Below are 26,982 nucleotides of genomic sequence, written 5' to 3'. Positions count from 1 at the left end.
CTTATCTTCTGCTCTACTCAGTTTTTGTCTGATTCATTTGGCAATTAGGGAACACACCATAATCAGCTGCTGGTGGAGGCCAAGATCCAAGAGAAACTTGGCTTCCTCTTCACTGGCTGCATCAGGGTTGGGCTCCCTAGGAGACATCTGGCTCATAGTGGCCCCACAGACACCTTCCCAAGGGATTGTTCGCATCTTTCTCCTTTTCTGCTTCCAGCTGCAAAAGGGCCCCTCCCCAGCCCCGGAAACTTCCCAGGGTTTTCAAGGGCTACTCCTGTTGTGGTTTAGGTTTGGTTGCTGACTTGGGACAGAGGTATACACTGAATTGAGAAAGAAAATGTGGGTATCTGTGGCCACCCATGGCCGCAGAGACTGGCACCCACCCATGTTGGCTCTGGCAGGTGCATTTGGCTGATAAAGCAAAAATGATTGACAGACCCTTAGCCTGGTGAGCCATCTAGCTCAGGAGATCAGCTCCACCTACATCTTAAGGTTGTTTTTTTTTTAACATCTTTATTGGGGTATAATTGCTTTACAATGGTGTGTTAGTTTCTGCTTTATAACAAAGTGAATCAGTTATACATATACATATGTTCCCATATCTCTTCCCTCTTGTGTCTCCCTCCCTCCCACCCTCCCTATCCCACCCCTCCAGGCGGTCACAAAGCACCGAGCTGATCTCCCTGTGCTATGCGGATGCTTCCCACTAGCTATCTACCTTACGTTTGGTAGTGTATATATGTCATGTCTCTCTCTCGCTTTGTCACAGCTCACCCTTCCCCCTCCCCATATCCTCAAGTCTGTTCTGTAGTAGGTCTGTGGCTTTATTCCTGTCTTACCCCTAGGTTCTTCATGACATTTTTTTTCTCTTAAATTCCATATATATGTGTTAGCATATGGTATTTGTCTTTCTCTTTCTGACTTACTTCACTCTGTATGACAGACTCTAGGTCTATCCACCTCATTACAAATAGCTCAATTTCGTTTCTTTTTATGGCTGAGTAATATTCCATTGTATATATGTGCCACATCTTCTTTATCCATTCATCCGAAGATGGGCACTTAGGTTGTTTCCATCTCCGGGCTATTGTAAATAGAGCTGCAATGAACATTTTGGTACATGACTCTTTTTGAATTATGGTTTTCACAGGGTATATGCCCAGTAGTGGGATTGCTGGGTCATATGGTAGTTCTATTTGTAGTTTTTTAAAGAACCTCCATACTGTTCTCCATAGTGGCTGTACCAATTCACATTCCCACCAGCGGTGCAAGAGTGTTCCCTTTTCTCCACACCCTCTCCACCATTTATTGTTTCTAGATTTTTTGATGATGGCCATTCTGACTGGTGTGAGATGATATCTCATTGTAGTTTTGATTTGCATTTCTCTAATGATGTTGAGCATTCTTTCATGTGTTTGTTGGCAGTCTGTATATCTTCTTTGGAGAAATGTCTATTTAGGTCTTCTGCCCATTTTTGGATTGGGTTGTTTATTTTTTTGTTATTGAGCTGCATGAGCTGCTTGTAAATTTTGGAAATTAATCCTTTGTCAGTTGCTTCATTTGCAATATTTTCTCCCATTCTGAGGGTTGTCTTTTGGTCTTGTTTATGGTTTCCTTTGCTGTGCAAAAGCTTTGAAGTTTCATTAGGTCCCATTTGTTTATTTTTGTTTTTATTTCCATTTCTCTAGGAGGTGGGTCATAAAGGATCTTGCTGTGATTTATGTTGTAGAGTGTTCTGCCTATGTTTTCCTCTAAGAGTTTGATAGTTTCTGGCCTTATATTTTGGTCTTTAATCCATTTTGAGCTTACTTTTGTGTATGGTGTTAGGGAGTGATCTAATCTCATACTTTTACATGTACCTGTCCAGTTTTCCCAGCACCACTTATTGAAGAGGCTGTCCTTTCTCCACTGTACAGTCCTGCCTCCTTTATCAAAGATAAGGTGACCATATGTGCGTGGGTTTATCTCTGGGCTTTCTATCCTGTTCCATTGATCTATGTTTCTGTTTTTGTGTCAGTACCATACTGTCTTGATTACTGTAGCTTTGTAGTATAGTCTGAAGTCAGGGAGCCTGATTCCTCCAGCTCCGTTTTTCATTCTCACGATTGCTTTGGCTATTCGGGGTCTTTTGTGTTTCCATACAAATTGTGAAATTTTTTGTTCTAGTTCTGTGAAAAATGCCAGTGGTAGTTTGATAGGGATTGCATTGAATCTGTAGATTGCTTTGGGTAGTAGAGTCATTTTCACAATGTTGATTCTTCCAATCCAAGAACATGGTATATCTCTCCATTTATTTGTATCATCTTTAATTTCTTTCATCAGTGTCTTATAATTTTCTGCATACAGGTCTTTTGTCTCCTTAGGTAGGTTTATTCCTAGATATTTTATTCTTTTTGTTGCAATGGTAAATGGGAGTGTTTTCTTGATTTCACTTTCAGATTTTTCATCATTAGTGTATAGGAATGCCAGAGATTTCTGTGCATTAATTTTGTATCCTGCTGCTTTACCAAATTCATTGATTAGCTCTAGTCGTTTTCTGGTAGCATCTTTAGGATTCTCTATGTATAGTATCATGTCATCTGCAAACAGTGACAGCTTTACTTCTTCTTTTCTGATTTGGATTCCTTTTATTTCCTTTTCTTCTCTGATTGCTGTGGCTAAAACTTCCAAAACTATGTTGAATAAGAGTGGTGAGAGTGGGCAACCTTGTCTTGTTCCTGATCTTAGTGGAAATGCTTTCAGTTTTTCACCATTGAGGATGATGTTGGCTGTGGGTTTGTCATATATGGCCTTTATTATGTTGAGGAAAGTTCCCACTATGCCCACTTTCTGCAGGGTTTTTATCATAAATGGGTGTTGAATTTTGTCAAAAGCTTTCTCTGCATCTATTGAGATGATCATATGGTTTTTCTCCTTCAATTTGTTATTATGGTTTATCACATTGATTGATTTGCGTATATTGAAGAATCCTTGCATTCCTGGAATAAACCCCACTTGATCATGGTGTATGATCCTTTTAATGTGCTGTTGGATTCTGTTTGCTAGTATTTTGTTGAGGATTTTTGCATCTGTGTTCATCAGTGATATTGGCCTGTAGTTTTCTTTCTTTCTGACATCCTTGTCTGGTTTTGGTATCAAGGTGATGGTGGCCTTGTAGAATGAATTTGGGAGTGTTCTTCCCTCTGCTATATTTTGGAAGAGTTTGAGAAGGATAGGTGTCAGCTCTTCTCTAAATGTTTGATAGAATTCGCCTGTGAAGCCATCTGGTCCTGGGCTTTTGTTTGTTGGAAGATTTTTAATCACAGTTTCAATTTCAGTGCTTGTGATTGGTCTGTTCATATTTTCTGTTTCTTCCTGATTCAGTCTTGGCAGGTTGTGCATTTCTAAGAATTTGTCCATTTCTTCCAGGTTGTCCATTTTATTGGCATAGAGTTGCTTGTAGTACTCTCTCATGATCTTTTGTATTTCTGCAGTGTCAGTTGTTACTTCTCCTTTTTCATTTCTCATTCTATTGATTTGAGTCTTCTCCCTTTTTTTCTTGATGAGTCTGGCTAATGGTTTATCAATTTTGTTTATCTTCTCAAAGAACCAGCTTTTAGTTTTATTGATCTTTGCTATCGTTTCCTTCATTTCTTTTTCATTTATTTCTGATCTGATTTTTATGATTTCTTTCCTTCTGCTAACTTTGGGGTTTTTTTTGTTCTTCTTTCTCTAATTGCTTTAGGTGCAAGGTTAGGTTGTTTATTCGAGGTGTTTCCTGTTTCTTAAGGTGGGCTTGTATTGCTATAAACTTCCCTCTTAGAACTGCTTTTGCTGCATCCCATAGGTTTTGGGTCGTCGTGTCTCCATTGTCATTTGTTTCTAGGTATTTTTTGATTTCCTCTTTGATTTCTTCAGTGATCACTTCGTTATTAAGTAGTGTACTGTTTAGCCTCCATGTGTTTGTATTTTTTACAGATCTTTTCCTGTAATTGATATCTAGTCTCATAGCGTTGTGGTCAGAAAAGATACTTGATACAAATTCAATTTTCTTAAATTTACCAAGACTTGATTTGTGACCCAAGATATGCTCTGTCCTGGAGAATGTTCCATGAGCACTTGAGAAAAATGTGTATTCTGTTGTTTTTGGATGGAGTGTCCTATAAATACCAATTAAGTCCATCCTATTTAATGTATCATTTAAAGCTTGTGTTTCCTTATTTATTTTCATTTTGGATGATCTGTCCATTGGTGAAAGTGGGGTGTTAAAGTCCCCTACTATGAATGTGTTACTGTCGATTTCCCCTCTTATGGCTGTTAGTATTTGCCTTATATATTGAGGTGCTCCTATGTTGGGTGCATAAATATTTACAATTGTTATATCTTCTTCTTGGATCGATCCCTTGATCATTATGTAGTGTCCTTCTTTGTCTCTTGTAATAGTCTTTATTTTAAAGTCTATTTTGTCTGATATGAGAATTGCTACTCCAGTAGCAATTCTCCAATTTCTTTTGGTTTCCATTTGCATGGAATATCTTTTTCCATCCCCTTACTTTCAGTCTGTATGTGTCTCTAGGTCTGAAGTGGGTCTCTTGTAGACAGCATATATATGGGTCTTGTTTTTGTATCCATCCAGCCAATGTGTCTTTTCGTGGGAGCATTTAGTCCATTTACATTTAAGGTAATTATTGATATGTATGTTCCTATTCCCATTTTCTAAATTGTTTTGCGTTCGTTATTGTAGGTCTTTTCCTTCTCTTGTGTTTCTTGCCTAGAGAAGTTCCTTTAGCATTTGTTGTAAAGCTGGTTTGGTGGTGCTGAACTCTCTCAACTTTTGCTTGTCTGTAAAGGTTTTAATTTCTCCATCAAATCTGAATGAGATCCTTGCTGGGTAGAGTAATCTTGGTTGCAGGTTTTTCTCCTTCATCACTTTAAATATGTCCTGCCACTCCCTTCTGGCTTGCAGAGTTTCTGCTGAAAGATCAGCTGTTAACCTTATGGGGATTCCCTTGTGTGTTATTTGTTGTTTTTCCCTTGCTGCTTTTAATGTGCTTTCTTTGTATTTAATTTTTGACAGTTTGATTAATATGTGTCTTGGCGTATTTCTCCTTGGATTTATCCTGTATGGGACGCTCTGTGCTTCCTGGACTTGATTAACTATTTCCTTTCCCATGTTAGGGAAGTTTTCAACTATAATCTCTTCTAGTATTTTCTCAGTCCCTTTCTTTTTCTCTTCTTCTTCTGGAACCCCTATAATTCGAATGTTGGTGCGTTTAATGTTGTCCAGATGTCTCTGAGACTGTCCTCAGTTCTTTTCATTCTTTTTTCTTTATTCTGCTCTGCAGTAGTTATTTCCACTATTTTATCTTCCAGGTCACTTATCCGTTCTTCTGTCTCAGTTATTCTGCTATTGATCCCATCTAGAGTATTTTTCATTTCATTTATTGTGTTGTTCATCGTTGTTTGTTTCATCTTTAGTTCTTCTAGGTCCTTGTTAAATGTTTCTTGCATTTTGTCTATTCTGTTTCCAAGATTTTGGATCATCTTTACTATCATTCTGAATTCTTTTTCAAGTAGACTGCCTATTTCCTCTTCATTTGTTAGGTCTGGTGGGTTTTTATCTTGCTCCTTCATTTGCTGTGTGTTTTTCTGTCTTCTCATTTTGCTTATCTTACCGTGTTAGGGGTCTCCTTTTTGCAGGCTGCAGGTTCGTAGTTCCCGTTGTTTTTGGTGTCTGTCCCCAGTGGCTAAGGTTGGTTCAGTGGGTTGTGTAGGCTTCCTGGTGGAGGGGACTAGTGCTTGTGTTCTGATGGATGAGGCTGGATCTTGTCTCTCTGGTGGGCAGGTCCACGTCTGGTGGTGTGTTTTGGGGTGTCTGTGGACTTATTATTTTAGACATCCTCTCTGCTAATGGGTGGTGTTGTGTTCCTGTTTTGCTAGTTGTTTGGCATAGGGTGTCCAGCACTGTAGCTTGCTGGCCGTTGAGTGAAGTTGGGTGCTGGTGTTAAGATGGAGATCTCTGGGAGATTTTCGCCGTTTGATATTAGGTGGAGCTGGAAGGTCTCTTGTGGACCAGTGTCCTGCGGCGGCAGAGGCCGGCGTGACGTTGTACCATCCTGAGGCGCACCGTGCGTTCTCCTGGGGAAGTTGTCCCTGGATCCCGGGACCCTGGCAGTGGCGGGCTGCACAGGCTCCCGGAAGGGGAGTGTGGATAGTGACCTGTGCTCGCACACAGGCTTCTTGGTGGTGGCAGCAGCAGGCTTAGCGTCTCCTGCCCGTCTCTGGGGTCCGCGCCTTTAGCTGCGGCTCGTGCCCGTCTCTGGAGCTCCTTTAAGCAGCGCTCTTAATCCCCTCTCCTCGTGCACCAGGAAACAGAGGGAAGAAAAAGTCTCTTGCCTCTTCGGCAGCTCCAGACCTTTTCCAGGACTCCCTCCCGGCTAGCCGTGGTGCACTAACCCCCTGCAGGCTGTGTTCACGCCGCCAACCCCAGTCCTCTCCCTGCGCTCCATCCAAAGCCCGAGCCTCAGCTCGCAGCCCCGCCTGCCCTGGCGGGTGAGCAGACAAACCTCTCGGGCTGGTGAGTGTGGTCGGCACCGATCCTCTGTGCGGGAATCTCTCCGCTTTGACCTCCGCACCCCTGTTGCTGCGCTCTGCTCCGCGGCTCCGAAGCTCCCCCTCGCCGGCCACCTGCAGTCTCCGCCTGCGAAGGGGCTTTCTAGTGTGTGGAAACCTTTCCTCCTTCACAGCTCCCTCCCACTGGTGCAGGTCCCGTCCCTATTCTTTTGTCTCTGTTTTTTCTTTTTTTTCTTTTGCCCTACCCAGGTAGGTGGGGAGTTTCTTGCCTTTTGGGAGGTCTGAGGTCTTCTGCCAGCATTCAGTAGGTGTTCTGTAGGAGTTGTTCCACGTGTAGATGTATTTCTGGTGTATCTGTGGGGAGGAAGGTGATCTCCGCGTCTTACTCTTCTGCCATCTTCCCCTCGTTCCACCATCTTAAGGTTTTTTATCTTAAACTTTTATTTATTTATAAGAAGAATGCATGCTCAGTAAAGCAATCATATCTAATACTGAAGTATAGGGGGAAAAATTAATTCCTTGACCCTGCGAGATCTACTGCCATTTTGGTACATACCTTTCTAGGCTTTCTCTTTTTGTCTGTTTTCTGGCAGACTTGGTGGTAGCTAAGCAGGGGATTCTCATACTGGCCTCTGACTGTCACAGGGCCCCAGCCCATACTTCCCATAGGAAGCTTTCTCTCAAGGACTAATTCCTGCCCCTAAGTGGAGGGGAATGGTTCTTAGTTGGTGCTTTGGACAACAGTGCCATGGAGAGTGCCTCTTTGTGGGTGGAGGCAAGACCCCAGGGATCTGAGGCTAAGGAATCCCTCCCTTGACCTTGTCACTTACATTTCTCTGCCACAGTTACACAACAGCCAACGCTGAGTCTGACTATGAGCGGGACTCTGAAAGGGAGAGTGATGACGATGGGGAAGATGAAGTGAGCTGTGAGACCGTGAAGATGGGGAGAAAGGATTCTCTGGACCTGGAGGTGGCTTCAGGCCCGGCGCCTGAAGCCCTGGAGGCTGGTGGCTCCCCTGGCCCAGAAGATGTGCTGGCCCTCCTGCAGCAGGCAGACGAGCTGCGCCAGGGCAGTGAGCAGGGCAAGCGGGAGGGCTTGCAGCTGCTGCTCAACAACAAGCTGGCGGTGAGGCTCCAACTGCCTGTCTGTCCTCCATCCCCCACTAACCCCCCACAAATGTGTCACTGACCCTGCGAGGTGACATGGGAAGGGAAGTGAGGGTGAGGTGGCTAGGTCTGCATCTGCACCCAGGGTTGTACATCCTCTTCCTGGGAGGCTGAGCACCGGCCCTGTGTGCTGCCTGCCCCAGAGCTGCTTTCTCTGCCAGCCCCAGGGCAGTCGGCTGCCTCCTGTAGAGCTACTGCAGAAGAGCTCCTCCTCTCACCTTAAAGAGAAATGTGGAAAGAACTAGAATGTTTTTCCCTCTTTTATTTCCCTTGAGGCAGAGCCACAGCTGCCTACCCCATTTAAAGTTTTCATCACAAGTGGCAAGTGTTAGGTCACTAGGTCACTCAACCACAATTCCCTTCTCAGGTTCACTGCCAGAATTTATGCTCACCTGGCTATAAATGCCCCCAAAGTTAGAATTTCCTTTTTCTTGGGCATTTTCACAAATTTTTCATTGTTAGCAAGATTTCTCTGTTGTGCCTCATTACATGTTGGAATTGACCTTTCTTCCTCACAGTATTAAAAGGCCAGAATGCCCTCACTCTGTGGGTTGTGCAATCTGTTGACTAGGGATAATGTCGTCAGCTAACTGCAGGTGAGAGGTCATGTGGGGTGGCCTGATGTCAGTGTGCACAACACACTCAAAGGTAGGGTGTGGGGAGAAGGTCGAGCCCTAGCTCTCTGCAGCTGAGGAAGGGGGCCTTATCCCTCTGTTTGGTTTGCAGCATGGAAGCCAGCAGGACTTTCTCTGGCGCCTGGCCCGGGCCTACAGTGACATGTGTGAGCTTGCTGAGGAGGCGGGTGAGAAGAGGTCCTATGCCCTAAGTGGTAAGTGCTGACAGGTTCCTGGTGGGAAGGCCACTGACTGACTCTGAGGGTGGAGCCAGCCCATCAGCTTGGGGCCCAGGGGAGCCACCAAGACACACGCTGTCGGTACAGCTGGGGCTCTACTACTCTTTGGGACAGACTGGCTCCCAGAGACCCCTGCTTCCTCCTGGAGACAGAGAGCAACCTCTGCTTCTCTGCATGGCATGGTGCTTGAGTCACACGGGTATACACGACTTTAGGAGTACAGTTGAACCTTGAACAACAGCGGTTTGAGCAGCACACGTCCACTTACATGTGGATTTTTTTTCAATCCACAATCCATGGTTGGTTGGACCCAACTATAAACTACATGTGGATTTCTGACTGGGCAGAAGGCCGGTGCCCTGAACCCCCACGTTGTCCAAGGCCAATTGTAGTTGTATCATATTAGCACAGTTCTGTGTTCTCATTCCTCAACTACAAAAGGCACAACCTTTCTTAATCTGAGGAGGTTTTTTTTGCTGTTGCTTAGGAATCTGGTTTCAGTTATGGAGCCTGTGGGGCAGGTGTTTAAGAATGAGTGGAGTATGTTTGGTGAATGCCCAGAAGGAGCAGTTTGGGAGGATACTGCTAGGTTAGAAGTCCCTGGGGTCTACTTAGCAACTCTGTTGTCAAAATCTGTACCTGGGGGTGTAGGGTACATCTGACTTGTGCCAGGTTCAAGGCCTGTCCTTCTCTGTCATGAGGTCATTGAGAACCCTGGGACTTTAAAAATAGAGACTGGTTTTATGGGGAAGGTGATGTGTCCTGCCTACCTACACACCCTTTTAGTCAGGCACCATCAGTGGACTTCCAGATCTTGTGGTTCAGTTATCCAAAGTTAAGTTAACTGCTTTCCCACTTTTATAAGTACAGTCCTGCAAACATTGAATCTTTGATAATGTAGAGTGACAGTACCTCAAGATCATTATTCTAAACAGTTATAGAATTCTGCCAATATAGAAAGGTCAATTGAGTTGAATGTTTGATATAGATCTTCAAAAAAGTCCCTGGAGGGGCTTCCCTGGTGGTGCAGTGGTTGAGAGTCCTGCTGATGCAGGGGACACAGCTTGCTTCTTTCTTTTCAAAACAGTTTCTGCTTCCCCTCTTAAATTTCAGGTGAGGATTCTGATCAGCCTTTGGGGCTGTTTTTTGCACTCTTGGTAGCAACAACCACCTTTCCTTTCCCTTTTGATCATCTCTGTGTACTAACAGCCAACATGAACCCTACAGGTGGAGGTGGGGCAGTGATTAGAGGAGCAGCGAAGCCCCCACTGGTCTGGTCTGGCTTCCTGAGTATAGCACCTTGGACAAATCTGTTCCTCCTGGAGGTCAGAGGACTATGCAGTATCTTTGAAGACTGCTCTGGGATTCTAGCTTTTTAGGACCAACCTTGCTGGACCTAAAGTTCTTCATTTTGTTCTTTCTCTAGAAGCTGGACCACCAGGAGGCAGCGGGAACTGGTTTGCCTCATTCTTCACCGTTATTTTCCTAGTGAGATAGTGCTTTGAAGGGGGCGGAGAGAAGTCCCCTAAGAGAAAATGTCCCTCAGTGGTGGAGCCGTATGGTTCTGCTTGGATAGGGGAATGTAGGGTTCTCATCTGCTCTCTTTAAATGTATTTGTTGCATATACAAAATTATACCATGATTACTATCACTTAAACATGAGGAAACATTTCAGAATAGCCAGCCTATCACCTCAACCCATTACTTTTGTTCTGTCTTCCAAGCCCTCACCATTTAAAAAATTTTATTAATTTTAAATTTTATTAAAGTATAGTTGACTTACAGTGTTTCAGATGTACAGCAAAGTGATTCAGTTATACATATATATACTTTTTCAGTTTCTTTTTCATTATAGTTTATTACAAGATATTGAATATAGTTCCCTGTGCTATACAGTAGGTCCTTGTTTGCTTAATATGTAGTAGTCTGTATCTGTTAGTCTCAAATTCCAAATTTATCCCTCCCCCCTTCTTTCCCCTTTGGTAACCAGTTTGTTTTCTATATGAGTCTGTTTCTGTTTTGTAAATAAGTTTATTTGTACCTTTTTTAAAAAATTTTTTAATTCATTTATTTATTGGCTGCATTGGGTCTTTGTTGCTGCGTGTGGGCTTTCTCTAGTTGCAGCAAGTGGGGGCCACTCTTCGTTGCGGTGCAGGGGCTTCTCATTGCGGCAGCTTCTCTTGTTGTGGAGCACAGGCTCTAGGTGTGTGGGCTCCAGTAGTTGTGTCACACAGGCTCAGTAGTTGTGGTGCATTGGCTCAGCTGCTCTGCGGCATGTGGGATCTTCCCGGACCAGGGCTCGAACCCGTGTTCCTTGAATTGGCAGGTGGATTCCCAACCACTGTGCCACCAGGGAAGTCCCTATTTGTATCATTTTTTTACATTCCACATATAAGTGATATTATATTTGTCTTCCTCTTACTTCATTTAGTATGATAATCTCTAGGTCTATTCATGTTGCTACAGGTGGCATTATTTCATTCTTTTTTTTTATGGAAGCCCTCTCTGTTCTAATCAGATTTCCCATTTTGCAGTGTTCTCTTTTCCTGTGTGTAGGCGTGATGGTCCTCATCTGAAGGGCTCCAGCTCCTTGACATTCTAGGGGACCCTTGTCAAGAGCCTACATGTGTTTAGGCCTTGATTTCTGTTAGTTTGGGTGCCTGGAAAACTTGGGGAAGAACTACATGAAACTCATCTTTGGTCAGATCCCAGTCCATTTGGCTGTGGTGAGGAGTTCTGGCCTAGGGCCATGATTAATGTTCCTAGATCATGGATCCTTTTGAGAATTTGTTTTTAATGTTTATTTGTTTGGCTGCACTGGGTCTTCATTGCTGCACGCAGGCTTTCTCTAGTTGCGGCGAGCGGGGGCTACTCTTTGTTGTGGTGCACGGGCCCTAGGTGCGCAGGCTTCAGTAGTTGTGGCACATGGGCTTAGTTGCTCCAAGGCATGTGGGATCTTAGTTCCCCGACCAGGGCTCGAACCCGTGTCCCCTGCATTGGCAAGCGGATTCTTAACAACTGCGCTACCAGGGAAGTCCCCCTCTTGAGAATTTGATCAAAGCTGTGGACCCTCTCCTCAATAAAATGCACATATACCTAAAATTATATACAACTTCAGTGGGATTCATGGACACCCTGAAGCCTATCCAGACCCCAAATCAAAAACTCTCCAGGGTAACGGTCTATGGGGACAGTTTCTGATTGCTTTTGAGTCCTTTTATATTTGAAATGCTTCAAGCGTATCAGGTAGGTATTATAAAAATAAGGGAGCTGGGGCAGCTGACGATGGATAGGGAGAACAAGGTGAAGCAGAAGTCATCCCTGAAAAGCTATTTGCAGCTCTTCATTCTGCTCAAGTGCATAAGTATTTACAAGTCCCGTTCGGGTGGGGGTTGGTGAGAGCTAAAGCAGTCATTCTTCCCACAGCCTTTCCCGTGGAAGGGTGCATGGGAGCCCTTGTCAACTCTGGATCACCTCTGTCTTACAGGAAAAGAAGCAGCGGAGGCCGCTCTGGAGAAGGGGAATGAGAATGCTGAGTGTCACCAGTGGTAATAACACCCCGCAGGGTCCCAGGAAGAGCCAGCATGGGTTAGAGTGGAGAGCCCTTTTGTTTCTCTGCCCTGTGGCCAAAGAGGCATTTGCCAGAGGCACCAGGAGAGGGAGCTCTGGCCTTTACTTTCATATGTCCCATCCTTCCCCAAGCTAGGGACCCAGGGGAGTTTGCTTTGGGAAGTGCCTTGGGGATGAGGCAAGGGGGAATAGTTTTTCTTTCTGGTGAAGCTTGGAGAAACGAGTAGCTTTGTTAGTCACCCCTGGCTACAAAACTTGTGGGTTCTTGGCTCCTCAGAGAGGCTGGGACGTTGGCAGTTCCCCTCTCCCACACAAGCTCTTCATTCCCATAGCTGCGATCCCTGGCTGGTGTTGGACTTTGGCTTCTTGGCTTCTTCGCTTGGCTCGCGTGAGGAAAAGTAGATGTGAGCTCACCCCCAGGAAGTTCAGCAGTCACTAATATTACAAAACCATCAGCCCTGTCTGTGGTCTGACATGAGGCAAAGTTCTGCCTACCCATGTGGGTCAGGGCCAACCTGTGTCCTGGGGGCGTGGTTCCAGCGCCTCAGTTTTAGTGAAAATGTTCCTTTTCCACCTCCCTGCTTCCCATAACCCTGCCCTCAGACTGTGAGCTGGGAGAGGCTGTTTCTCTATCTGTTGCTGAAACTTTGTCTCTGCAGCGCCTCTTCTCAGACGCCAGGTCATTGTTTCTTGGGTGTCACGGGTGCTGTTTCCCTGTGGGCTCTCTTGGGGCTCCTGGGGTCCCAAGGATGGAAATTGACCTCATACTTTCTTAGCTTTTCCTGGGGAACAGCTGTTTGGACTAAACTGGAAATGAGCCTCTGGAAGTATCCGATACAAATACCCCCAGATATTTAGTGAGTACACAAAAAAGCAACTTGGGCCTTTAGACACTCATTTGTCAACTGTGCTTCTAGAAAGAATGCAGAGGGGATGGGGGTAATATCTTCTGCCTTTGTTTCTGAAGGCAGAAGATAGGAAGCTGGCTGGCTTTGTTCTCCTGGGAGGGAGGATGTAGAGGAGAGGGCTGAAATCGGAGGCCTTTTCTTCCTCCTCTGCTTCTGTTGGTTCCCAAGCTAACATTAGAAATTCCTAGAGAATCCCATTCCCAAACAGCTTCCCAATGATATACCTGTATACTTCCAAGGCTAATGAGACCTTCTTCTTCAATGTCTGCTCAGGAGACAAAAAGCAGTGTACTCAGGTCTCTTATACTTTGATGCTGATTTTTAGATACCTGCTTAAGTGTTTATGATAGCTATGGCTATACTCATTATGAGGGGAAATTTGGACTGAGACCTTGCCTAAATATTAAGTAAATATAAGAGAGCTTTAATGTGGAAGACCCACCTTTTTTGTACCTAGGGTACTTTGGAGAATTGTAAGCCTACCACTGTATCTGCTAAAGAATATGAATTGGGACCACAAGTCTGTGAAAAGAGGAATTAAGTACAGATGGAAATGATATTTTCATCTCTGGATAAGGATGCAGGCGCAGTGCAATTGCCCGTGGGTGGGAATCCCAGTACTGGCAGGGACGGTACTCAGTCCTTGTCCCTGAGCTTGCTGCTGCTTCCCCCTAGGTATGCAGTGCTTTGTGGTCAGCTGGCTGAGCATGAGGGCATCCAGAGGCGCATCCAGAGTGGCTTTAGCTTCAAGGTGAGGAAAGGCTTCTCCTCCTTCCCTGGTGCTGGTCTAGTCCAGATTCCCTGCTGCATCCTAGCTCCTTGCAAAGGTGTTCTTGCAGCCTCTGTGACTTGCCTCTGTTCCCTTATATTTATATTTTCTCCTCAGGAGCATGTGGACAAAGCCATTGCTCTCAAGCCAGAAAACCCCATGGCATACTTTCTCCTTGGCAGGTGGTGCTACCAGGTAAGCTAAATTTCAGGGCTTGACATAAGGGCCCTAACTAACTGTCCTGAGACACTGATCACCTTTACAAGGAAGAGCAGTGTCCTCAGCCTGGTCTGGCTTATGTGTTATTTCTTCTAAGTGGTCACGTTAGTGGTGATTAGACCCAGTCCTATTTGGCCCTGTTTGCTTTCAGTACAGAACATTCAATGTTCCTAAAGATACTTAAGTTTTTAGTCACACCTTGATCTCTTGGTGGCAGGTCTCTCACCTAAGCTGGCTAGAAAAAAAAACTGCGACAGCCTTGTGTGAAAGCCCTCTCGGTGCCACTGTGGAGGACGCCCTCCAGAGCTTCCTAAAGGTATTGGGGAAGGAAGGGAAGGGTGGACAGCAGCCAGAAAGGCCAGAGTGACCTTATTTTTCCTAAGGACATTATTGGAAGGGGTTTTAAGTAGAGGGCAGTTTTATGTGTGCCTGTTCTATGGGAAAATCAGAACCATCAGAAAAGCTTATAAAAAATATAGATTCACTGAATCAATCTCCAGGTTGGGGACTGGAACTCTCTAATAAACTTTAGCCTGACTTGGACTTTGGAACACCTTACTGAAATGTGTTCTCCCTTCTCCAGGCTGAAGAACTACAGCCAGGATTTTCCAAAGCAGGAAGGATATATATTTCCAAGGTAAACTCACCTGCCTATTTCAACATAGATGAAAGTATGTGTGTTGATATTTCTAGGAACTCCTGAGGGCACACATATTCATCCCCTTCTAGTCTCCTGGTGGCATTTCTCCCAGGTTTTCACTGTTGTGTCTTCTCAGTGCTACAGAGAACTAGGGAAAAACCCTGAAGCTAAACGGTGGATGAAGTTGGCCCTGGAGCTGCCAAATGTCACTAAAGAGGTAATACTTAAGACCTTTACTAACACAGGGATCCTTCACTGAGTCATTATGTGACCCTTTCAGGAAAGAATATCTTCCCTTGAGGTCTTATTTCCTCCTTTTGCATGTGTGCTGTTTCGTATACATCTCCCCTAGGGGAGGAGACAGATTTCGTAGGTTCCAGGCTCTTCTGGGAAAGTAGGAAAAAGACTATGATAACAGCTTAGCAAGGAAGCAAAGGGCCCATTCTCAGGTACCAATGGTTTTGGAAATGTTGGCTTAGATTTTGAGTCCTAGTCTTATTCTCTTGTCTCCCTAGGATTCAGCTTTCCAGAAGGACCTGGAAGAATTGGAAGTAATTTTAGGAGAATAATCACATTTCAATGGCCTTCATGACTCGAGGGGGAAAAAAATCAAGTCTTTTTTCTCTTAGATTCTGCTTAGATCAGGAAACTGAGCAAGACTGGTTAAGGGAGTGTCCTGACTCCTAGGTCTGACTGCTACCTGCCACCATTCCCCAACTTCTTATTGTCTACTGGTTAACTTATTCTAATCCGTTACCTAATCTGAAATTGGGGAAGTACTTGAGGCCCAGGTTTCTGTTACTCTCTCCGTAAAGTGAATTCTTGAAAAACCAAGACTAGTGTGGGTAGAGCACTGAAGGCTGTCTTCCAACTGCTGGTGAGGTGGATGAAACTCCAAAGAGCTATAGGAACAAAACATAGAACTTCTACTCTCTAATCTTTTTCACTGATTACTATTCAACACCAAAGTATATAGTCCTAAAATCACACCCTAACCTACCCGGATAAAAGGTCGGAGAGTCCATGGGTATCGCCTCTTCTCAACCTATCATGTGGATTGTAACTGTATTCCTGGGCCGAGGGGCTGGACCACTTGACTTCCAGAGTCCTGGCAGCTTTTGAACGACAGCAGTGCATAAGGCTTATGAGACTGTGAAAATGATCTGAGGAGCTGCCTGGAATATATTTTGGTACAAACCTGAAATAAACCAAATTTAACTAGACGTGATTATAATCCCCTTTCTATGTTTGCTATAGCTCCTTATTCTTGCTTCACACTTCCATAACTGTTTTCTACTATGAGACTATTGCAGACAAGTAGAAAAACAGTACCAAATAGTTTAGAATGAGCTCTCTGGTTAATAATACTTCCAGAGAAAATTTTAGTTAAATGTAAAACATAAGAAGAGCTTATTTTTAGCCTAACAAGGCCTAGTCCAACTAAGCAGGTGTTCCCTGACCCTCTCAGGGCCAATAGCACAAAGCCTAATCCCATCTGAAAAGAAAATCCTCCCTACAAGAAAAATTGAGAAGTTTTTAGGTCAAGGTCACTTAACTACTTTATAGGACTAAAAGATGGAGATGCTTTTATTTAAGAACCAAGCTTCCATTCCAGAATCTGTTACTGTGGCTTTATTATTTCATCCCAGGTTTGTTCTGTAATGTAGAAACAAAAGAAGGCCTAGGAGGTACTCTGTTCTATAAAGTCACGGAACAGAACTGTTTTTAAAACAAAGTTGCATTAAATTGTATCTTCCTATCTCCCTACATATAGTAGGATCAACACTGGCAACAGCAGAGATTTGCACTGCCTCTCCTAATACTAGCCGAGAAGCCCTTTGAAATTGGAAGAGTTGGTTAGAACCCATCCTGGGTAGAAGTTTGAAGGGGAAGGAGTATCTCAAACCCCTGAAGTAGAATAATCTGGGCAAGAACCAGCCCTATACAATACAAAACTTAACTTAAAGAATAAAAACAAAGGCCACAGGAAAGCCATGGTGTAGCCATCTTGTGAGATCTTCTATTAGGTTAAAGGTTAAAGGAGTATAAAATGAATCATCTGAATGTGGGACTTTCCTTTTAAATTTTCAATTTTAAAGCAATAGAAACTGATCACCCTACCCAGAGCCAAAACTATATTATGAAGGCCCTATCCTGAAATATTCAGCTTGTACCAGAATAACTCCTACAAGCAGCACATTCACTACAAATAACTACTTTATTAGCAGTCCCACATTGAATCTACTTACTTGAAGAGCTTCCGAAATGTTTAAGATTCCAGAACTATCTTGAATTGCTCTTAGCATTAAAAAAGAGTAGATGGTGAAGGGCTGGTAGCCCAGCAGGCCTATTCAATAACCCTTATCTAAAAAAACATTCTTATATAAGCTAATTCAGACACACAAACTTTACCTGCTTCTGATTTAAGAGTTTTACTGGCAGAGAAAAAAAAAAACCTGTGAGGAGACCCACTCCCTTTGCCACATAGCTCAGGCATATTTTTCCCCAACATTATTCAGACAGTGAGAGAAGCCAGGTCTCTCCAGTTTTAGTTCTCTTAGAGACATAAGATTGGCCAATAGCTGTTAGTCCTGAGTCAACCCCAAGGCACTATGATGTCAAAGGTACTTCATACCTACACCCCCAAACCAAAGAATTCACATAGAGATTAATATACTAGAAGGAATAAACATTTCAGATCAGCTTGTGACTACTGACCTGTCTCGTGTTTACACCGTAAGAAAAGCCGATATAATAGCTGTTTTCCTGGAAGCCTTTTCCTGGCAGTCACAACAGGAAGAGGCCTGTGAAGACCCTCAGGGAGCAGTCCTCTCCATTAGGCTGCAGCACTTAAGGTTTATCACAGGAAAAAACCCAACGATTCAGTCCTTGGCATCTCCTACTCCATCCGCATTGATGGCAAACATAGCTTCAGCTTCAGGAAGACAAGGAGAGTCATAGATTTTGCAGATTCTGGTTTCCCCTCTTCCTTTTCTCAGGTACAGTCTGGGACAAAGACACAGACCAAAGCACCAAAGTTATTATAATTAAAAAATTCTATTCCTGGGCTTCCCTGGTGGCACAGTGGTTGAGAATCTGCCTGCTAACGCAGGGGACACGGGTTTGAGCCCTGGTCTGGGAAGATCCCACATGCTGCGGAGCAGCTAGGCCCGTGAGCCACAACTACTGAGCCTGCGCGTCTGGAGCCTGTGCTCCACAGTAAGAGAGGCCACAATAGTGAGAGGCCCGTGCACCGCGATGAAGAGTGGCCCCCGCTTGCCACAACTAGAGAAAGCCCTTGCACAGAAATGAAGACCCAACACAGCAAAAATAAAAATAAATAAAAGAAGGCTCAACATTAAAAAAAAAAATTATATTCCTGACTATTTATAGTAGATCTAAAAATTTTTTAGACATATATACTTCCTAGAAGGACTTTGGGGATCTTTCTGTATTCCTTAGGGCAGGGGTCCCCAACCCCCGGGCCGTGGACCAGTACTGGTCCGCAGCCTGTTAGGAACTGGGCCGCACAGCAGGAGGTGAGCAGAGGGTGAGTGAGCGAAGCTTCATCTGCCGCTCCCCATCGCTTGCATTACCGCCTGAACCGTCCATCCTGGCCACCCCCCCACTACCCCCACCCCGTGGAAAAATCGTCTTCCACAGAACTGGTCCCTGGTGCCAAAAAGGTTGGGGACCACTGCCTTAGGGCACTTGCAATCCAGAGGAATGCATTTCTGCTCACCCCTGCCCCCCAGTGGATTTCCCATATTGAAACCTTTTAAAAAATAATGAGATATCAATTGCTCATATTTATTCTTCCACATATGAGAGCTTTTAATTCCTTTATGAACTAAAAGCCAAACACCTGTTCTAACCAGAGCATGACAATTAGGTTAAGCAAGGGCTCCCGTGTCTAATTACACAACAGCAGCAGTTAACAAGGTTCAAATGGAAATGTTATCTTCATGTCTATTGCACAGTTAATATGACATTCCATGATGAAGCCATCTCTCCCATCACTTTACCTTGTTGTTGAGGCATGAGCAATGATATTTCCTCCAATAGGTTTTTTAGGATCTGCAGCAAACATGGCTGCTCCATCCACTTGGGCTACCACCTGGTTGGTGATTACCACTGCTACACCAAACTGACAGGGAAAGGATAAATGTCATTTTTTTGTGGTCAGACATTCCAAGAGACTTACTGCTTATCCCCCATAAAGCAATGAATGACTGAAGTCTCTATATCTAACTGATAACTTGATGATACCAGGCCCTGGTATCCTGGCCTCCCAGCAAGGCTACTAGAATTCATGGCCCCTGAAAGTAGGCATTCTCTGTCCCTACCCACAACTTACCTCATCAGCAAGTCGCAGAAGCATCCGCAGAAACCTGGCCAAGTGCATCTGCCTGGCGGAAAGCTCACCTCGACCCGAATAGTCTGTTCTGTAGAGGGCGGTGGCACTGTCTACAATTAGCAGTGCATACCTACAGGGAACATGGATTCTCTGAAGCCTGTTTCTAGCCCATGTCATATTCTGCTCTTTCCCATTACCCTGAAATTTTATAGTTATATATTATTTATTTATACAGCATCCATTTCTGAATAACCCTTTAACAAAGTAAAAAATTCCAACAAGTTCAGGTGGATTATAGCTTCATATTTTAAAAGCGACTTGACCTAAACGACAAAGAGTAGCAAAATAGGAACTAAAACTTAAATCTCCCCATATCTAATTCAAGCTACTATCAAATTGGCCGCATGTACAAGATTCAGGGTAAGGGCTCTGGGAACATATTCAGTATCTTCTATTGCCCACATACCTGGACTCTACCATCATGGCTGACGCTTGATAAAGGAGCTGGGTCTGGTGGTCTGTGTTGAACCCTCGAGCATATGCTACATTATCCAGGACGTCACTGCCAGAGAGGCCATATCTAGAAGAAAGAACATTTTGAGGCTGCACACAGAACTAAGGCAGATGAGAAATTCATCTCTAACAACGAAATTACCTGGATGGGTAGGTAAGAAATGATAGTAAGAAGGCTAAAGAATATAATTCCCTTTCTATTAGGAAGCCCAGGGAAACTATAAAGAGATGACAGCAACTGCTTTAGAGTAGATCTACCTGGCAGGACTTCAGAATAAATCAAATTTATTTTTTGAGGACTCCTGAACTAGAGTGAGAAATTTCCAAATATAAGGAAACAATGGTCTCCTGGAAAAACAAAGGGCAGCATGACAGAATTGGGACTGAAACAAAAACAATGAATCAATCAAAGATCAATTAAAAACATACATAAACTGCTGTTGTATAGGAATAAAACCTTCTAAGCTCAAAAACCTTCTAAGGACTCAAAACTGTAAGAGGTTTAAGAGAAGTAAGTATATTTCATCTATTCTCCCCTTTTTTCTTGCTAGTAACTAGTTACAGTTATGGAATATGTGACATGTATCTAGTATGGTTAAATAAGTGATACCTTAATTCATCTTATACCTCAATAATGATTTTTCTTCCCTTTGCATTTAAAAATACTTCCTATTTTCTTAGAACAATCTATATTTTCTCACCTTTGTAACTGCTTCCTAAGACATGAATACTCAAGGTGGTCCAAGTAAGACAACTTCTCATTAAATGTATGCTAATGGGACCCCATTTCTTCAAAGGTAGTTTGATTTATCCATCTATCAAGACAACTAAATACCCGCACTTTTATAAAAGCTTCCCTGCACCTCTCAAATAGACATGATTCTCCCTCTTCTGCACTTACAGAAAACTTGATTTAGGCTTTTCTATGGCACTTGTGAGGAGCTACCTGCCATTCTTTTACTAGACAACAAATTCCCTGAGGGAAAAGACTAGGCCTTTCCAACTAGCACATTTTTTTTTATACCTAGTACATTCTGAATAAATGTTGCTGAATACAGCTTTTATCTATAACCCAAACCGAAAGAGAATTATATATCATCACTTTAACTCAAGTAATATTTTCACATTAATGTTACCTAAAATCATTATAGTCTAAAAGTATAATACTGACTCCCTTATGTAACAGTTCAAAAGATAATCTGTTTAAACAAAATCAGTGTGCTATAATTCCTTGAGAACCAAAAACTTCTATGCTTAAGATTTTATCAGTCTTTAAAAAGTAGTCTATTCTATGTAGATTCTGATCATTACAAAAGCATACACTGTGTCAAACCTATTTTTCTGAGACTTAGCTTTAGTAAATAGTTTTCCTCTCATTTTTCCTACCCAAAAGAACAGAAAAACAAAAGAATGTTCTAGCACTTGAAATAACACTGCAATAAGCTGAACCACAATATCAGGAGATCCCACTCTATCCAACTGAATTTTCCACATCTTATGATGAATTGATTCATCATATTAGGCACATGCAGTCTTTGCACTTTCCTGGACATTTCACCAGCTATTCTTCACCATTATCAACATGAATGGAAGTTTAGCTCTTGTATTAAGTGGATCGATGATGATGAATTTGTTGAGTCTGGGCATGGAAATAAGAAAATGAAGTGAAGATAGAGTTTTACCTTGGGATCCTGACCAAATGGGAATAAGGAGATAAAATTTTCTTTATTTAAATCATAACTATAAGACAGAAAAAAAGACTGAAGAGGCCTAAGTACTGTACTGCACAAGTCTTCTAGTCTTGCCTCAAGAAACACTGATATAATCTACTATCAGGAACGGAGATTACCTTTTGCTGTCAGAATATGGAAGATTTACTAGAAAAACAAAGAGTCATCCTGGCTTTTCTCTCAACAGAGTTCACAAAGACGACTATGGGGATCTCTGTGCTTACATTCCTGATGCAGCACATAGAACTTTCAATTCCCACAACTTGGAAAAAGTTGGTTGGAAATAAGCAACTTCTCTTAGTGTTTCCAGAACTTCCTAAGGATAAGAATACTCTGTTAAAAAAATTAAATTCCGGGCTTCCCTGGTGGCGCAGTGGTTGAGAGTCTGCCTGCCGATGCAGGGGACACGGGTTTGTGCCCCGGTCTGGGAAGATCCCACATGCCGCGGAGCGGCTAGGCCCGTGAGCCATGGCCGCTAAGCCTGCGCGTCTGGAGCCTGTGCTCCGCAACGGGAGAGGCCACAACAGCGAGGGGCCCGCGTACCACACACACACAAAAAAAATCCTAGGTCTAAACCAGACTTAATGAATCACAATGCTCAGGGAAGAGTTGTGATAATTTGCATATTTAACAAACACCTGGCACATGAAAAGATGCTCAATATCACTAATCACAAGGGAAATGCAAACTGAAACCACAATGAGCTATATTACCTCACACCTGCCAGAATGGCTATTTTCAAAAAGAAAACAAATAGGACTTCCCTGGTGGCCCAGTGGTTAAGAGTCTGCCTGCCAATGCAGGGGACACCGGTTCGAGCCCTGGTCCGGGAAAACCCCACATGCCGCGGAGCAACTAAGCCCGTGTGCCGCAACTACTGAGCCCACAAGCCACAACTGCTGAAGCCCGCGCACCTAGAGCCTGTGCTCGGCAACAAGAGAAGCCACCGCAATGAGAAGCCCATGCACCGCAGAGAAGAGTAGCCCCCTGCGCGCCGCAACTAGAGAAAGCCCGCACGCAGCAACGAAGACCCAACGCAGTCAAAAACAAAAAGACACCTGAAGTGATTTTTTTTTAAATTTTTTAAATTTTTGGCTCGTGGCATGCAGGATCTTAGTTCCCCGACCAGGGATTGAACTCATGCCCCCTACGTGGAAGCACGAAGTCCTAACCACTGGACTGCCAGGGAATTCCCGCTACAGATTTTCTTTCTGGAAATTTCATATAAATGGAACCATATGTGGTCTTTTATGTCTGGCTTCTATCATTTAGCATGTTTTTTGAGGGTCATTCATGCTGTAACAAGTATCAGTACTTCATTCCTTTTAATTGTTGAATAGCGGTCTATTGTATGGATCAACCAGATTTTATTCGTTCATCAGTGGATGGACAATTGGGTTGTTTCCAGGTTTTGGCCACTATAACAATACTATAAACATCCACAAACAAGTCTCTGTGTGGACATGTTTTCATATCTCTTGGGTACATAACCAGAGTGAAATTGCTGGGCTATATGACAAATTTATGTTTAACTGCCACATTGTTCTTTTCCAAAGTGACTGCACAATTTTACATTCTCACCAGCAATGTATTAGGGTTCCAGTTTCTTCACATCCTCCCTGACACTTGTTACTTTTTCATTACAGCCATCCTAGTGGTGGTATCTCACTGTGGTTTTAATTTGCATTTCTTCTTGAATAATAATGTTGAGCATCTCTGCATGTGCTTATCGGCTATTTTACATCTGCTTCGGAGAAATGTCTATACAAGTCCTTTCCCATTTCTTTTTTTTTTTTTTTTGTGGTACACGGCCTCTCACTGTTGTGGCCTCTCCCGTTGCGGAGCACAGGCTCCGGCCGCGCAGGCCCAGTGGCCATGGCTCACGGGCCTAGCCGCTCCGCGGCATGTGGGATCCTCCCAGACCGGGGCACGAACCCGTGTCCCCTGCATCGGCAGGCGGACTCTCAACCACTGCGCCACCAGGGAAGCCCGGAATTTAATTTTTTTAACAGAGTATTCTTATCCTTAGGAAGTTCTGGAAACACTAAGAGAAGTTGCTTATTTCCAACCAACTTTTTCCAAGTTGTGGGAATTGAAAGTTCTATGTGCTGCATCAGGAATGTAAGCACAGAGATCCCCATAGTCGTCTTTCTGAACTCTGTTGAGAGAAAAGCCAGGATGACTCATTTCTTAATTTCTCATTTCTTAATTTTTTCACCCCATTTCTTAATTGGGGTGTCTTTCTGCTGGGTTGTGAGAGTTCTTTATATATTCTTGATACTAGAACCTTATCAGATATATGATTTGCAAATATTTTCTCACATTCTTTGGGTTGTCTTTTTATTTTCTTGATAGTGCTCTTTGAAGCACAGAAGTTTCAAATTTTGATTAAATGAAAACTGACTGTATTATCGTTTTTTTCTTTCATAGACTATGCTTTCTTGTGTTGTATCTAACAAATCTCTGCCTACTTCAAGGTCACAAAGATTTTCTTCTTTTTTTTTCCTAAAAGTTTTATAATTTTAGCTAAATATAGGACTATCATTCTTTAAATATATATATACATATACATATATATAGTAAACATACATAACATAAAATTTACCATTTTAATCTTTTTAAAGTGTACAGTCCAATGGCAGGAAGCACATTCCCGTTGTTGTGCAACCATCACTACCATCCATGTCCAGAATTTTTTCACCATCCCAAACTGAAACTCTGTACCCATTAAACAATAATCCCCCATTCTCCTCACCCCTGCCCCTAGCAACCACCATTCCACTTTCTGTCTTTATGAATTTGACTGCTCTAAGTACCTCATATAGGAGGAATCATACATTTGTCCTTTTGCAACTGGCTTATTTCACTTAGCATAATGTTTTCAAGGTTCATCCATGTTGTAGCATACCGTAAGCATTTCCTTACATTTTGAGAATAATTTTCCATTGTATGTATAGAGGACATTTAGTTTATCCATTCAACTGTTGATGGATACTTGGGTTGTTTCTACCTTTTGACTACTGTGAACAGGGCTGCCATGAATACTGGTGTGTAACTGAGTCCCTGCTTTCAATTCTTTTGAGTATATACTCAGAAGTGGAATTCCTGAATCATATTGTAATTTTATGTTTAATTTTCTGAGGAATCACCAGAATGGTATCCATTTTTAGTTAACTTTCATGTATAGTGTAAGGTAAGGTGGATATCCAACTACATTAGCACCATTTATTGAAAAGACTATTATTTCCTCCACTAAATTGTCTTTCACCTTTGTCAAAAATCAAGTGACTATAAGTGAAACAGTTTATTTCTTTTTTTCTTATAAATTTATTTATTTGGCTGTGTTGGGTCTTCATTGCTGAACAAGGGCTTTCTCTAGTTGCAGTGAGTGGGGGCTACTCTTCGTTGTGGTGCACTGGCTTCTCATTGCGGGGGCTTCTCCTGTTGCGGAGCACAGGCTCTAGGTGCATGGGCTTCAGTAGTTGTGGCACGCAGACTCAGTAGTTGTGGCTCATGGGCTCTAGAGCGCAGGCTCAGTGGTTGTGGTGCATGGGCTTAGTTGCTCCGTGGCACGTATCTTCCTGGACCAGGGATTGAAACCGTGTCCCCTGCATTGGCAGGCGGATTCTCAACCACTGCGCCACCAGGGAAGTCCCCAAACAGTTTATTTCTGAACTCTCAATTCTGTTCCATTGATCCATATGTCTCTCCTTATGGCAGCACCACACTGTCTTGATTACTGTTGTTTATAGTAAGTTTTAAAATTGGGAAGACTGAGACCTCCAATTCTGTTCTTTTTTTCCTCCCAAGAATGTTTTGGCTATTCTGGGTCCTTGACATTTCCATATTAATTTATAATCACCTTGTCAATTTCAGCAAAAATGTCTTGGTGAATTTCAATAGGCATTGTGTTGAATTTATAGATCAATTTGAGGGGAGGTGGTTTTTTTTTTTGTTTTTTTTTTTTTTGCTGCACCTCGGCTTGCAGGATCTCAGTTCCCCGACCAGGGACGGAACCTGGACCACAGCAGTGAAAGCCCAGAATCCTAACTACTAGGCAACCAGGGAACTCCCTTACCATTTTAATAATATTGCATCTTCCAATCCATGAATGTGGAATGTTTCTCTATGCAGATCTTCAATTTCTCTCAGCAATGTTAGTTTTCAGTGTACTAGTCCTTTTTTTTAAAAAAAATATATTTATTTTGGCTATACCGGGTCTTAGTTGTGGCATGCAAGATCTAGTTCCCCGACCAGGGATCGAACCCAGGCCCCCTGCGCTGGGAGCATGGGGTCTTACCCACTGGACCACCAGGGAAGTCCCTAGTGTACAAGTCTTGAACTTCTGGTTAAGTTTATTACTAAGTATTTTATTCTTTTAGACACTATTGTGAATGGAATTATTTTCTTAATTCTTGAATTGTTCATTTACAGTATACAGAAGTACAATGGATTTTTCATATTAAGATTGCATCCTGCAACAAACTAATTTAGTTCTAGCAGTTTTTTGTGTGTAGTTTCCTAAGGATTCTCTACATACAGTATCATATCATTGGTGAATAAAGATATTTTACATCTTCCATTCCAATCTGGATGCCTTTTATTTCATTTTCTTGCCTGACTGCACTGGCTAGGATCTACAGTACAATGTGGAACATAAGTAGTGAGAGTGGAGATCCTTGTCTTATTTCCAATCTTACAGAGAAAATATTCAGATTTTTACCATTAAAATGATGCTAGCTGTAGGTTTTTTGTAGATGCTCTTTATCAGGGCATCTGATAAATGTTCTATCCATTACTGAAAGTGAGGCATTAGGCCCCAGTGAGCTTGAATTGTCTATTTCACCCTTCAATTATATCAATTTGTGTTTCACATATCTTGGGGCTCTATTAGGTTTCTATATGTTTACATTTGTTATATCTTCCCCATGAACTGACCTTTTAGTTCTAAAACGTTCCTCTTTGCCTCTACTGATTTTTTTTGTCTTAAAGTCTATTTTGTCTGATATTAGTACAACCACTCCAGCCCTCTTATGGTTACTTTTGCATGCAGTATCTTTTTTCCATCCTTTTAGTTTCAACCTATTTGTGTCTTTGAATCTAAGTGGTTCTCTGGAAGGCAGCATATAGTTGGATCTTGTTTTTTATCCAGTCTGACAGCAACTCATAGATTTTTGACTAAAGGAGCATGTTCTTCTCTAAGGAAGGTTATTCTTTTGAAACACACATATGACTTTGGGATACAGAGCAATAAGAGAGAAGAAGAGACACCCTTCAGCCAGACTAGCCCTGGCAATCACTACAGTGACATATGGAGCCATATTTCTCTCACCTGATCCAGTAACCTACCTCTCAGCCACTGCTAGCAGCCGTTCTGGCCTAAAGGTACCCTCGGTGTCAATGTACATGGCCTTTCCTTCACCTCCACCTCGGTCAATGGGAAGCTAGAGAGAAAAAGAACCGTGGAAATGACACTGTACTTCTAATATAACTGACCAACTTCCTCATGATAGGTCTATAATTCCTCCCACCCCCAGTAAAGCAAAAGGAAAAAACACTTTAAAGTGACAATCAGAGGTAGGGAGGAGGCATTCACTTCTGATAGAAATACAGTTAGTAGTAGATATGAGGCTCATTGTGTCCCATAACACGTGAGGCTAGAGTCTAGCCAGAGTTGGAGTGCTTGGAAATATAGACCAAAG

The 26,982-nt window shown here is 42.9% G+C and overlaps 2 protein-coding genes across 4 annotated transcripts in view; one reads left to right on the top strand and one right to left on the bottom strand.

Annotated features, from left to right (window-relative positions):
- The window catches only part of RMDN3 (regulator of microtubule dynamics 3), a 31,817-nt gene extending 15,914 nt beyond the window's left edge, over positions 1-15,903 (top strand). For both annotated transcript variants that reach the window (XM_060147364.1, XM_060147356.1), the window contains 9 exons: positions 7,398-7,680; positions 8,448-8,550; positions 12,062-12,122; positions 13,728-13,803; positions 13,939-14,016; positions 14,258-14,356; positions 14,624-14,677; positions 14,817-14,897; positions 15,196-15,903. In XM_060147364.1, the coding sequence (XP_060003347.1) occupies positions 7,398-7,680; positions 8,448-8,550; positions 12,062-12,122; positions 13,728-13,803; positions 13,939-14,016; positions 14,258-14,356; positions 14,624-14,677; positions 14,817-14,897; positions 15,196-15,249 (889 nt within the window). In that variant the 3' untranslated portion in view covers positions 15,250-15,903. The remainder of the gene's footprint in view (positions 1-7,397; positions 7,681-8,447; positions 8,551-12,061; positions 12,123-13,727; positions 13,804-13,938; positions 14,017-14,257; positions 14,357-14,623; positions 14,678-14,816; positions 14,898-15,195) is intronic.
- A 393-nt stretch (positions 15,904-16,296) lies between these two features.
- Positions 16,297-26,982, bottom strand: part of RAD51 (RAD51 recombinase) — a 35,283-nt gene continuing 24,597 nt past the window's right edge. For both annotated transcript variants that reach the window (XM_060147381.1, XM_060147374.1), the window contains 5 exons: positions 26,630-26,724; positions 19,504-19,617; positions 19,038-19,167; positions 18,706-18,827; positions 16,297-17,686 (listed from right to left, as the gene is read on the bottom strand). In XM_060147381.1, coding sequence (XP_060003364.1) covers positions 17,563-17,686; positions 18,706-18,827; positions 19,038-19,167; positions 19,504-19,617; positions 26,630-26,724 — 585 coding nt within the window. In that variant the 3' untranslated portion in view covers positions 16,297-17,562. The remainder of the gene's footprint in view (positions 17,687-18,705; positions 18,828-19,037; positions 19,168-19,503; positions 19,618-26,629; positions 26,725-26,982) is intronic.

Source organism: Lagenorhynchus albirostris, chromosome 1 (genome assembly GCF_949774975.1).
Source record: "Lagenorhynchus albirostris chromosome 1, mLagAlb1.1, whole genome shotgun sequence".
Lineage (NCBI taxonomy): Eukaryota > Metazoa > Chordata > Mammalia > Artiodactyla > Delphinidae > Lagenorhynchus > Lagenorhynchus albirostris.
This window is presented reverse-complemented; position numbering and strand designations above follow the sequence as displayed.